The 15,000-nt window shown below is 35.1% G+C and overlaps 1 protein-coding gene across 2 annotated transcripts in view; it reads right to left on the bottom strand.

Moving 5' to 3' along the window:
* Positions 1–15,000, bottom strand: part of LOC106872145 (uncharacterized) — a 67,145-nt gene that overhangs the window by 21,619 nt on the left and 30,526 nt on the right. For both annotated transcript variants that reach the window (XM_089338052.1, XM_089338053.1), the window contains exon 2: positions 6,289–6,737. In XM_089338052.1, coding sequence (XP_089194178.1) covers positions 6,289–6,559 — 271 coding nt within the window. In that variant the 5' untranslated portion in view covers positions 6,560–6,737. The remainder of the gene's footprint in view (positions 1–6,288; positions 6,738–15,000) is intronic.

Here is a 15,000-nt window from a genome sequence, read left to right as displayed (position 1 = left end):
GTTTTGTTGGAGAAAGTGAGTGAAAAAGAGGACGATGAAGCAGGGGTGATATAAAGATTGGGAGAGAAGAGAAAAGAAAAAAGAGCGAAAAAAAAAAAAATTAGGTTTGGTTTCAAATGAAGAAGAAATCCATTGATTAATGGGAAAAGTGTACATGTAGAGACAAACATAAAAGAACTAAGATTGTTTACTTTCTGATCCATCAGATGCTTATATAACTGATGTTTTAAAGAGAGTTCAGTGGAAAGGGGGAAATTATTTTCTTGTTTGTATAGTGAATTAAAAAAAAAAAGAACAATCTTCTATCTTTTACTCGTTTCAATCATTGGACTGCAGTCATGCTGGGCCATTACCCTGAAGGGTTTATTTTAACAAATTGAACCCAGTATTTATTTTTTTATATCTGGTACTTGTTATATCAGTCTCTTTTGTTGAGCTGCTAAGCTACAGGGATGTAAACAAACCAACACCTCTATCAAACGGTGGTAGAGGACAAACTCAACACAACCATAAAGACACACATACATATATGACAGGCTTCCTCCAGTTTCTATCTACCAAATTCACTCACAAGGTATTAGTGAGCCCAAAGTTATAGTTGGACCCACTTGACCAAGGTACCATGCTGTGGGACTGAACTTGAAACTACATGGTTACAAAGTGAGCTTTTTAATCACACAGTCATCACTAATTTTCATTGAATGAAATAATAAATGATTTTAAAACTTTATCAAATGAAATAATATTTGGGTACTTTGAGTTCCTAATTAAACTAATTTAGAATAGACTACAGAGTGTAATAGTGGAGGTGCGTGGCCTAGTGGTTAAGGTGTCAGCATCATGATCGTAAGATTGTGGTTTCGATTCCTGGACCGGGCGATGCGTTGTGTTCTTGAGCAAAACACTTCATTTCACGTTGCTCCAGTCCACTCAGCTGGCAAAAATGAGTAACGGTGCGATGGACTGGTGTGCCGTCTAGCTGGGGAACACATACACGATTGAATCCGAGAAACCGGGCCCATGAGCCTGGCTAGGCTTTAAAAGGGCACATTTATTTATTTTACAGAATGTAATAAATTCTCTCATATTTAGATTTATAAAAACTTAAAATTAATTCAGTTGGTTGTCTTTGGGAATTTTATATAACTTTAAACATTTGTAGACTTTGGGATGAATTCAGGGGTCTATTGGGAAAGGATTTTTGTTTTAAGCAGAGGGAAAGAAAATAAGGATAAATGGATATCTAAACAATGTAAATGTACAACGGGATGCTGGAAGGGAGGATCAGTTAATTATGATTTTATTCAACATATTCCCCTCTCAGATTCACACACTTATTGCAGGAGTCCTTCAGTTTTTCTAAGCCCTGTAAAAGGACTTGGAAGGCTAGGCCACCAACCGGGCCTTTCGTGATACCCTTAAAGCCCGGAACTTTTCAGCATGCCCTTCCATTTAAAAAAAAAATGGTATAATGATGGGAATTAGTATCGTCTCTACTCTAAGCATAAGAGCAGGAATTTTGAGGGAACAGGCAAGTTGATTACATCAACCCTAATACAAGAGTAGTGCTTATTTAATCAATGCTGAAAGGATGAAAGGCAAAGTTGACCTCAGTGGAATTTGAACTCAGAACATAAAAAGCCTGAAAATAAGAATTAATATTCCTTTCTACTATAGGCACAAGGCTTGACATTTTGAGGAAGGGGGCTAGTTGATTACATTGGCCCCAGTACTCAACTGGAACTTGTTTGATCAATCCTGAAAAGATGAAAGACAAAGCCAACCTTGGCAGAATTTGAACTCACAACACAAAGATAAACAAAATGCCATGATGCTAATGATTCAGCCAGCTTGCCACAATAAATTGAATTAATATTAGTTTCAAATTTTGGCAAGAGTCCAGAAATTATATTGACCCCTGTGCTCAACTGGTACTTATTTTTATTACCCTCAAAATGATGAAAGACAGTTGACCTTAGCAGAATTTGAACTCAGAATGTAAAGACAAAAGAAATTCCACTAAGCCTTTTGCCCAGCATGCTAACAATTCTGCTAGCTCACCACCTTACCATGGGAATTAATATTAAAGTTAGAATATGATGAATCAATAGAAGAGAGATTGAAATATTAAAGGTTACGATCTAAAAATATATCAACACTGGTCTAAAATAATTGTAATTTTGATTGAAGTAGGAGTAGTTTCAGGAAAAAGGAGAATAACACCTTCAGTTAAAATATTCTACTTCAAATATTTTTTTCTTAAAACCTACAATGAGAAAAATCATCATTGAATTTTAAGAAAGAAATAAAGATGAATAGAGAGGAATTTTGTAGCTAAAACAGAATAACTAAGATCTAGATATAGCTTAGACGTTGGTAGGTTGAAAAAGTTTGAAAGAGAAAGAAAAAAATGGTAAAAGTTAGATGGTATAAAAGGTTGAGGCTAAAGATATATAAGTAGATTATAAAGAAGTAGATCATCATCACCATCAATAATGTTCATCTTCCATGCTTACATGAGTTCGCTGTTTGATGAGATCCAAACAAGGACAGACAAAGGGGTTAAGTCGATTACATTGACCCCAGTGTATAACTGGTACTTAATTTATCAACCCCGAAAGGATGAAAGGCAAAGTCGACCTCAGCAGAACTTGAACTCAGAACGTAACGGCAGACGAAATACCGCTAAGCATTTCACCCGGCGTGCTAACATTTCTGCCAGCTCGCCGCCTTACCAACGTTTCTGCCAGCTCGTCACCTTATGCATGCTAACAATTCTGCTAGCTCACTGCCCTACATCAGTTTTATACTGCCAATGTCATTTTACAAAAGAAATTTTCACTACTCTCAAAATTAAGTGAAACAAAATCAGTGTATTTCAGTAAAAATATAACAGCTAAAGAATTAGAGGCTGAAATTTAAGTAGAGAGTGTGTTGGAGAAAATCTTTGCTTAAGCAATTTGAAAATGTGTTATTCAATCTAGAATAGAGTTGAAATTCAAGGATAGATGGTTTTAGAAAGTAAAAATAAATTAGTGTTCAGATGAAATAGATTAACTAAGATATTATATTAAAATAGAAATTAGTAGCCAATATTAATTAGGAAATTTAAGTTTAATGCATTATAATAGATCTGGGACTATAAGTTTGGTAGATAAAGTTATACGTTTGGCAATATGTAGGTTATTTCTTTGTTTATAGTGTCAGTGAGTTTTCATGTATTTGTTTACAACAAAAAGATATCTGTAAACTGTGTTTCTAGTGAACTGGTTCTTTAGTAGTATGGTTAAGCTCTTGTTTGTGCAGAAATTACAATGCCTCTTATTAGCAGTATATGTCTATGCCCGTCACACAATGTCATATTCATACTTTCTACTCTTTATCACTTTTCATCTCTCTCTCAACTTAAATGATTTCACTTTGTTATTTACTAAGATTATATTTCAAGTTGGCTAAAGTGAATCTTATGTATGCATACAGAAAGCCCACCTTTTTTTATATTTTCCTTGTGGCTTTACAGATGCCAACATCATTTGAAAACAAATTTCTTTTTAAAAAAATTTTTAAAGACTACATGGGGTCATGACCCTCGTTGGAACTTGCATTCACAAAATTTATCTTCTTGCCTAAGATAATTAAAAATTAGTGGTTATTTATTTAATGAGCAACAGCACTACATCAATCAAGTCTTCTGCTAAAACTGTTGCATTTGCAACTGAATTCTGAAGAGAGAGAGAAAGATAAGGGAATGCAGAGAAAGTATTGATAGTATGAGAGAGAGAGAGAGAGAGAGAGAGAGAAGGGGAAGTATGTAATAAAGGGAGACAGAAAGGGAATTAAAGAGAGCAAAGTGAAGGAAAAAGACAAATAGAAGTTACAAAAATTTCAATGAGGAGCAAAATGAATGATGGAATAGCAAAATAGAGATTCAGCACTGTATTGGCAGCAGAGAACAGAAATAGTTACATACAAAAGAAAGAGAGGAGAAGATAAACATAAAAACAAACAAACTTCCCCAATTATGTATATTGTGTGTGTGCATATGCATATACATATATATATATGTATATGAATACATGCATATATAAGGAAACATGTATGCATGTATCTATACATCTATCTATCTATCTATATATATATATATATATATATATATATATATATATATATATATATATATATATATACACACACATACACACATATATGTATGTGTGTGTGTGTGTATGCTTGCATCTATATACATGTGAGTTTTATTTATGTAGAACACTTTATGAGTAGTTTGTTTATTTCTGATATTTTAATAGATATAATATCATATGTATGTATATTGTGCTGTATTTGATTTTGTATTGCTCTGTGCTTTGGTCCACTGGTTTGTTTATATAACCATCATCAATTAGTGTTTGTTTTAGTCTGAAGATTTTTTTTATATAATGTTTTGTTTGACATCACTATCATCATCATTGATCTCTGGACATTGTCAAACTGTGAAGAAACACCTGCAGTATACTCAGTACATTAAATAATTACCTGGAGCAAATATGTAAAGTCCCAAACCCAAAGACTGTAGAAAGAGTCAGGTTGAACTAGTTAAGTCATTAAGACAGCAGTTCTTAATCTGGGGGTCGTTTAGGATTTCTCAGGGAAGGAGGGGGTGACAGAGGGTTTGGGAGAAAGTAATTTATTTCATATAATTTGAGTATTGCATTGCAGGTGAATTGATGTATTGCAGTGTCATGTACTGCAGCTGCTAGCAGTATCATGATTGAATATGCCTTCACTCCAGCTGTTACTCCCATGGCACTTTGCATTCCAAGACCATTACAAAATTTATTATAGGGGTCATGGTAATACCCTGGAGAGTCTTAGGGGGTAAGACAATGAAAAGAGTTTAAGAACCACTGCATTAAGATGACCTGGTAGCTTTTCACAGTCAGAGCCGTGATATCATAGCAGATAGCTTCACAATAGGTGGGTGTGTCTTTGAAAAAAACAAGGATAGATATGTAGTGCACGAGCGTGCATTTCCCAGTAAATGGATACTGTCTGGGAGGAGAGAGGTGGGGTGTGTGTAATGTTGGATGAAATTAATGTGATTTGATGGTGGGAAATTTTAACCCTAGGAAGTGATAACAGAAGTTAATTGGAGATTAGTGACACAAAGTGTTACAAGACATAAAAAAGTTTGATGAGATTTGAATGTGAAATTAAAATTGGTGACAGGAAGTGAACTGTAGTTTTAAGACATGTTTAAAAAAAAATGTTTTTTAAAAAATTAGAAAAAGGCAAAGGACGATATAAACCGAAGTAATTGGAACTGACCTAAAAGAAAAGTTCACTTAGAGCAAAAAAACAACTTTGAATAATAGATTATCAAGTTCTCTTATGATTACAACACAAATTTGTTAAGCCATCATGAAATAAATTGGTTAAAATTTAATTTAGATATGAATATCATCAGAAATATTTTTCACATTATTTAAAGTTAAATGGACTATCCATTTTTTAATTTTTTTAATTTTTACTTGTTTCATGGACTAAGACCATGCTGGAGCATTACCTTGAAGTTCTTAGTTAAGTAAATCAACCCCAGTACATTTCTTTTCTTTTTTTCTTTTTAAAGTCTGGTACCTATTCTATCAGTCACTTTTGCTGAACTGCTAAGTTACAGGAACATAAGCAAACCAACACAGGTAGTCAACCAATGGTGAACACAAACACAAAAAAACACACACGTATGCGCACATGTGCACATGCACACACACACATACATATACCTTTTATGTTTTACTTGCTTCAGTCATTAAACTGTGGCTATGCTGGGGCACCACCTTGAAGAATTTTAGTTGAACAAATCGACCCTAGTGCTTAATTAATTTTTTTTTATGTTGGGTCAAAAATTACATGTCTGCAGAAGAATTCGTTGCTGGGCAGTTTAGTTTAATGGTAAAACACTTGACGCGTAATCACAGAGATGTGAGTTCGAGTCTAATGGCTGGCCAGTAACATATTTTTCTGCAATGTATGGGTAATTTATCCTGATCATGCTATTTATAGCATTATCACGCGTTTGAGAATAAAAAATTTATTTCTGTATCTTACAATACATCTCAACGCTTCTAAAAACAAACTTTGTTTGTTTACTTTCATTCTAAAAATAAGCAGTCACATCATTGAAATGTTGAAGCTATGAGACAATGCATGATTAATTCAAATCAATAAGAATTGATAAACTTTACATTTGAGAGAGTAATCTGAATGCAAAAGGGATAAAGATCGACTTACCTGCACAGAGGTAGGTACCAGCTAGTACAGATCCTATTAAAGAGGTCTTGCTTCTTGATTCATTGAAATAATTAACAAATTCATCAAAGAAAACACCAAAAGAGTAAGCAACTCCATCAACAATAACGTTGCTGAGGAGAGAAGCTACTACAATGACCCATCCCCAACCACCATCCGGTGGTGTTGGAATAAATGCATCGACGTAATCATCATGCTGGATTTCAACTGGAGGTTTCGATAAACTTTGATTTTTCTTAGAGTTCTTCCCCATATTTGAACTTTCTTCACAGTCTCGTCATGTGAAATACGAATAATGTAGAAACAGCTTTTACTTCGAAGTGTATAACCACAACGCCAAAAGTTGACAAAAGTTTAGCTTTAAAAAAAATTGAACTTTTATGTGCCAGGGAAGTGTACTATCGAATTCACTTGACCACACAGTCTTTTATCTGAAATTTTAAAAAAAAAAATGTAAGAAATAAAATACAAACACTAACAAAAAAAGCAACAACAACAACAACAATAGTTTCAAATTTTGGCACAAGGCCAGCAATTTGGGGGAGGGAATAAGTTGATTACATCAACCCCAGTGATCCACTGGTACTTATTTTATCAACCCAGAAAGTACGAAAGGTGAGGGAAGGAGTAAGTCAATTACATCGACCCCCAATGTTCAACTGGTACTTATTTTATTAACCCCAAAAGAAAGAAAGGTAATGTTGACCTCAGCAGAATAAGAAATGTTAGAACACTGGGTGAAATGTTTAGCGGTATTTCGTCTGTCTTTACGTTCTGAGTTCAAATTCAGTCGAAGTCGACTTTGCCTTTCATCCTTTGGGGGTCAATAAATTAAGTACCAGTTGCGTACTGGAGTCGATCTAATTGACTGCCCCCTCCCCCAAAATTTTGGGTCTTGTGCCCAGAGTAGAAAAGAATAATATTTACTTGCTGATCTTTCATCCTGTCTTCTGATAATGACTTAAAAAAACAGCATATTTAATCAATTATAACCGAAATAACTACAACTGTTTCTAACTTGCACAGAAATAAATAAGTAATTAATAACCTTGTAATTTTAATGTCGTTGACGATGACAGAGTAAATTATTCTATTTTCTGAAAAATGTACAGAAGTCAAACGCACAGCAGAAATACCAAATTTATCAAGTTACCACACTCAATTAATTAAAGTATATCAGGAAATAATTGAAGAAAATTAAATGCAGCATGCACTAAATTTATTTGTGTAATAAATATTATTTAGATCAGTCGGACTATAAATGGTTTGGAAGTCTTGAGTCTATTAGATGGCAATTAGCAAGTAAGGAGTAAAAGTCATAGTCTGCTACCAATGTTGTGTTGCGTGCATGGCCAACATAGTTAACTTTCAAATGGGTCACTCCATTTAGCTAAAGAAAGGTATCATAATCTTTTTCTTTTATCTTCTACTTGCTTTAGTCATTGGATTGCGGTCATGTTGGGGCACTACCTTGAAGGTCTTTAGCTAAATGAATTGACTACAGTATTCATTTTTTTTTTTTTTTTTTTGAAGCCTGTATTATTCTATCAGTCTTAAAATGTCAAATTGCTAAGTTACAGGGATATAAATAAACCAACACTGGCTGTCAAAGTGGTGAGGAACAAACACAAATACACAAACACACACACACACACACACACATAGATACATACTTATACATACATGTGTGTGTGTGTTTGTGTGTGTGTGTGTGTGTGTGTGTGTGTGTGTGTGTGTGTGCTTCTTTCAGTTTCTGTTTACCAAATCCACTCACAAGGCTTTGATTAGTCTGGGGCTATAGTAGAAGATGTTTTCCCAAGGTGCCACTCAATGGGACTGAACCCAGAACCATGTGATTGGAAAGTAAACTTCTTACCACAAAGCGACACCCGCATATATGTATAGGAACAATTTCCTACAGCAAACAGCAACAATTTAAAGTAGAGATAAAATGTCAAAACTGAATCCAACTTCTGTAGTTGAATTCCTGGAAGGAAATACATTTTAGTGAATTGATTTTGTTCCAGATACATTTTCTAAAGACAAAGTCTTCAACAGATGCCTTTATGTTAAAATGGGTTACAGAACTTACCATATAGGAAGCAAGCAGGCTTATGTGCACACATACACACACACACAATCACACACAGATGAACAAAGATGTAAATTGATGATATCCTTAAATGCCCTATGATTAAATTGTACCCATAGCCATTATTAAGATTAATCCAAAAGTAATAGCTTTTAATATAGCAGATTTACCAACGACAGTGGGGTTTTTCTTTTTTCTTGCAGTCAAAAATGTCAGAGGAAGAACAGTTTTCCATCATCATTTCTAAGGGTGCTGAGACATGTGGAAGGAAATGGTGAAGTTATTCTCAGACTTTGAGACCTTGTTTAAATGCTTGCAGATGGTGGTCGTGGTGGTCATAGTGGTGGTATTAGACCAAGCAACAAATTATATATTCCACCCAAGAACAGGAACTGTCTCTCATCTGACAGGTCAATCAAACTCCACTGACAAGTCTTTGGTCAACCGGAAGCTTTAGTAAAATACTGCACAGTGAGATTGAACCCAGAAGTATATAGTCAGGAAGCAAATTTCTTAACCTCCCATTGTTCAGAATGTCTCCCATTGAATCATCTAGTATAGTAAAATTGAAATAAAAACAGAATTCTCAGCATAAATTTTAGAAAGTGTCTAAGACCCTCTGGTTTTTAGTGTTTATAAACAAATGTACAAAAACCTATGATCAAAGGCATTCCAGTTATGGCCATCCAATCTCAGAGTCAAACATTGTGTCTTGGATTTCCACATAAAAGCACCTGTGTGGTGTCATGCAAAAGCACTCATGCAGTGTCACGCAAAAGTGCCTATGCAGTGTCACATAAACGTGCCTATGCAGTGTCACATAAAAGTGCCCATGCAGTTCCCAGCACACTCTGTAAAGTAGTTGGTGTTAGGAAGGGCATCCAGCTATAGAAACCATGCCAAATCAGGCTGGAGCCTGGTGCAGTTCCCCAGCTGCCAGCTCTGGTCAAATTGTCCAACCCATGCCAGCATGGACAACAGACATTAAATGATGATGATGATGATGATGATATTTTCTTGCTCTTATTAAAGATAGTAAGATGTCGTTCACAGATTTATTTGATATTTCTAACAGGTTGAGTGATCACTTAGAGCTTCTCTCATTGGTCAGACCTAACCAGTTGGTTGAGACCTAATATCATTGTAACATTATAGTCTATGCTTAAAGTTATTATATCTACAAGTCATGTTAATCAAAATTTTTTTTTAAAAAGTGCCAATCAAATTTACTCCTGAACTGGATGCTTTTTAAAAATCAAAAACAAAAAGATTTATCCCCACATAAACATGGATGTTCTGTTAGAACAAGCTATACTGTGGTAGATACCATGAGGGAAACTCACATATTGGCTTTTGGTGCAAAAATGTACTCTTGTTTATATGCTATTGATGTTTCTCTCTCAGTCACACTGTAACCTTTCCTCATCTAAGACCACCTCCTTCAATGCCCCTTCCTCTCTCAAATATTCTTTGTCTTGCAAGTTACTTGGTGACCCTGCCAGTGCTGGTGCCGTATAAAAAGCAGCTAGTCCACACTGTAAAGCGGTTGGCATTTGGAAGAGCAAAACCCATGCCTAAACTGTCCTTGAGTGCGTTTTGCACCAAAAGCCAATATGAGAAGTTCTCTCGTGGTACCTACTGCAGTATAGTTTGTTCTAACAGCACATCCACATTTAAGTGGGGATAAATATTACCTCTTGGTGTTATTACTGTCTCTGTTGCAAATATTTATAAATGGAAAAAGTTATTATATGATTCTGAGAGGAAATTAATATTTTATTTCTGACCAAATTTCAAACATAAAAATACTGATATAGAGAACAAATTCAAAAGCCATTTTATGATTGGTTGTTTGGTAAAGATTGCTTCTCCATTATGCTATAACCATTGATTTACAGATTCTTCTCTCAGCTTCTACTACTACTACTACTACTACTACTACTACTACTACTACTGTTGTTGCTACTACTACTACTGCTGCTGCTGCTACCGCTGTTGCTGCTGCTACTACTACTACAACAACTACTACTACTACTACTGCTGCTGCTGCTACTGCTACTACTACTACTACTACTACTACTCTTGCTGCTGCTACCACTGCTACTACTACTACTACTACAACAATACCATCTGCCCTATTTCGGCTAACCATCTGCATATTCACTTCAGTCAGCACACCATCTCTTCCTCTCACCATCCTCCCAGATTCCACACTAATTGTTGAGGCCATCGTTTGTTCCTAGAACTACAATCCTCTAAAATTCCACACACACACACACACACCCCTTACTCCCTCCTGCTACATTTTTCTTGCAGACTTCAACCAACAAAATCCGCACTCAACACCAACCATATCAGTGTCACCCATCTCAAAGGCCCCACAAACCTCATGAGCTGTACCTACCCTCAACCAACGGAAAATATTAAAAAAAAAGTCACACACACATATATGGCAAATGAAAGACGGAAGATAGAATATACGAGAACTTATTACTAATCACAACAATTGTTTCGACACATCTAGCATTGATCCCTCATGAGTGATTTACCAGTAAGCCACCAGGTGTAAATCACTCTTATTATCCATTATATATATATATATATATATATATATATATATATAAACTCTGCCAAATCAGATTGGAACCTGGTGTAGCCATCTGGTTTCACCAGTCCTCAGTCAAATCGTTCAACCCATGCTAGCATGGAAAGCGGACGTTAAACGACGAGGACGACAACAGATAACTTTCAGTTTCCATCTATGAAATCCACTGACAAGGCTTTGGTCTGCCTGGAACTATAATAGAAGACACTCATCCAGGATGCCACGCAGTGGTGGAACTGAACCCAGAACCATGTGGTTGGGAAGCAAACTTCTTACCACACAACCATACCTGTACCTATATACATACATTTTTGTCTTTTTTTTTTTTTACTCTTAGTAAATAGAAGCAATTATTTTATTATCTCCCAGCTTTTAGTATCTTTCATCCTCCAAATATTTACTCTTCACTGCTTGACCTACTTTTGATAACTTGCCATTAAAGTAAAGTTATGATAAATAGCTATAGGTGTATCTGAATTTACAAACAAGAAAAAAGGTAATCAATAGAGAAGTAGAGTAATTATTTACTATAGTGCTAGATTACTCTCTGTTGTTATTCTGAGTTTTGTGAATCTTCGCTGAATTAAAAAAAGGGGGAAACAAGGAGCTAGATAAGAAACCAAACAGTCAAATCAAAGTATATTTAGATAAAACAAAACAAAAAAAAATTACTTTTGATTCCTAAGAAGTATATTTTGTCTAGTTTACAATAAATAAATTATTTTAGTATTCTATGAGTTGGTCTAAGAAGAAAAAGTTTATATCAGGTGTGCTGTTGTTGTTTGTTCCTTCTTGAGCCATACCTGGCTCATAAGGGCTAGTTTCCCCAGTTTCATTGGCATATAGGTTCCATACCTGGATAGGATGCCCAGTCCGTCACAGGTGAGCTGCTAGATGCAGTAGGAAAGAGTGAGAGAAAGTTGTGGGGAAAGAGTCAGCAGAAGTTTGCCATTACCTTCTGCCAGAGCCACGTGGAGCTTAGGTGTTTCGCTCATAAACACACACATTGCCTGGCCTGAGATTCAAACCTGTGATCCCTCAACCACGAGTCCGCTGCTCTAACCACTAGGTCATGTGCCTCCACGTCAGGTGTAGGTGTGTGGTAAGAAATTTGCTTCCCAACCACATGGTTCCAGGTTTAGTTCCACTGCCCAAGACACTATGGTAGAAGACACTTAGTAGAGGATACTATAGTACAAGGCATTATAGTAGGAGACATTTCCCCCAAGGTGCCACTGCATGACACCTTGGGCAAGTGTCTTCTACTATAGCCTGGACTGACCAAAGAAGTCCATTATATACAAGTGCGCGTGTGTGTGTGTGTGTGTGTAAATGTTTGTCCCCTACCAACACTTGACAACCAGTGTTGGTTTGTTTACATCTCTGTAACTTGTTTAGTAGCAAGTTTTATCAAGTAGACCTATGATTAAGGAAATTCCAGCTTTAACCATCCCCTCTTTTTCCTGCACAACTGTATCCAAAACTGTAATATCCAATTTGGTGGCTATAGCATCAAGTATTTGGGGCTATCATGATTTCTGGTAGTAGTAGTAGTCCAAGAGACAATCAATCATATAATCTCTGGATGCAGCAGACTGGCACCCACAGAATACTTACAAAGCTATCCTAACAGCTAACATATAATGTAGGTAGTTTGTTCCATGCTTCAATAATTCTGAGCGTGAAAAAAATTGTTTCCAAAAGTCATGGGTCCTCCACTGCTTTTTGAGTTTGTAAGCAATGTTCATGAGTGGTTGAGATACTGAATTTAAATCTTGCCCAGTCTCTGTTAAACAGAGATGCTAAAATCATGACTATTAATTCAATCAGTACATTTTATATTGTAAAGATGTGTATGGATAAATAAATGAAATAGCTTAAAAAACTTGAAGAAACCACTTTAAAACATATCAATACTTTCTTTCCCTTTAAAGCAACAAGCTGGCTGAATTGTTAGTACACCAAGCAAAATGCTTAGCAGCATTTCATTCATCGTTACATTCTCAGTTTAAATTCTGCTGGGGTTGACTTTGCATTTCATCCTTTTGGGGTCAATAAAATAATGAACAGTTGCATAATGGGGTTGATATAATTGACAAGCTGCCTTCCCTCAAAATTGTTGGCCTTGTATCAAAATTTTTAGACCAATATTTTTTTCTGCTTTTAATAGAATATTTAGAAATGCATGCCAGGATTAAATATTAGATATTGTTGTTTTGAATTAAAAACAAGTACATAAGTGAGTACGAATGTACTAAAATGTGTGTACAAATCATATACACTCATTAGCAACATTCATTTTTTTTAACCACATGGTCTAGGTTCAATCCCACTGCTTGAGACTTTGGTCAAATGTCTTCTACCAATTAAAAAAAATTTTTTTTTACGTGCTCAGAATAGCTGAAGCATGGAATAAACTACCTACATCTTCCATGCTTCCTGAAATTCGCCAACAGTAAGTACACCTTCTTTTTAAAGACTTTATCACTGTTCACTTCCTGTGCATACTCTTTCTATGTACTGTTCATGAAGTGTTGGTTACTTTTTCTGATGTGTTGTAGTGCACCTGAGTACTGTAATAAGTTCATTATTATTATTATTATTATAATCTCTGAATAACTAATACTTTACCAGTGAAATATAGTAGCTTAAAAAACTATGCAAAAGCTTATCCCTTTTGTGCTTGTGTACGTGTGTGAGAGTAAATTGCTGTAGCATGATGATCTTTCAAAGGACGTAAACTCATTATGTGAACTTAGAGGTAGACAAAATGCAAACCAGACAAGGTAATAGGGCTGATATAATTAATTATAAAACCTTTGAAAACAGCATTCCAACTTGGTCACAGTTCAATGCCTAAACTCAATCAAAGAATAAAAGATTTCATTATATTTCACAGTACGCCATATCTTCTTAGGTACTAATGCACTTTCAGTCTACTCCCAGGGCTAAAAATAGGTTCCTCACTCCTGTTGTAGAGTAACCTTAGTTATGTGTGTTTAGGCAGCCTTATAAACCAGAGGAAGCCAGTTGAACATTTGGGTGCAGCCTAGACATCTAATTGCTAAAGTATAGCTATTAGCTATTTTATCTTTTATTTGCTTCAATTATTAGATTGTGGTCATGCTGGGGCACTACTTTCATAGGTTTAGTGTGGTACTCGTTCTGTTGGTCTCCTTTGTTGAGCTGCTAAATTACAGGGTTATAAACAAACCAACATTGGTTGTCGAGTGGTGGGCAACAAACATAAGCATAAAAACACACACACATACACATGAAGATATATACTCTTACTCTTTTACTTGTTTCAGTCATTTAACTGCGGCCATGCTGGAGCACCGCCTTTAGTCGAGCAAATCGACCCCAGGACTTATTCTTTGGATGCCTAGTACTTATTCTATCGGTCTCTTTTGCCGAACCGCTAAGTTACGGGGACCTAAACATTCCCCCATCGGTTGTCAAGCGATGTTGGGGGGGGGACAAACACAGACACACAAACATATACACACATATACATATATGTATATATATATACATATATACGACAGGCTTCTTTCAGTTTCCGTCTATCAAATCCACTTACAAGGCTTTGGTCGGCCCGAGGCTATAGTAGAAGACACTTACCCAAGGTGCCACGCAGTGGGAATGAACCCGGAACCATGTGGTTGGTAAGCTAGCTACTTACCACACAGCCACTCCTGCGCCTATATATATATATATATATATATATATATATATATATATATATATATATATATATATATATATATATATATATACATATATATATATATATACATATATATATATATATATATATATATATATACATATATATATATATATATATATATGTATATATATATATATATATATATATATATATATATACATATATATATATATATATATATATATATATGTATATATATATATATATATATATATATATATGTATATATATATATATATATATATATATATATATATATATATA

This window comes from Octopus bimaculoides, chromosome 20, assembly GCF_046866305.1.
Source record: "Octopus bimaculoides isolate indiv1 chromosome 20, ASM4686630v1, whole genome shotgun sequence".
Classification (NCBI taxonomy): domain Eukaryota; kingdom Metazoa; phylum Mollusca; class Cephalopoda; order Octopoda; family Octopodidae; genus Octopus; species Octopus bimaculoides.
This window is presented reverse-complemented; position numbering and strand designations above follow the sequence as displayed.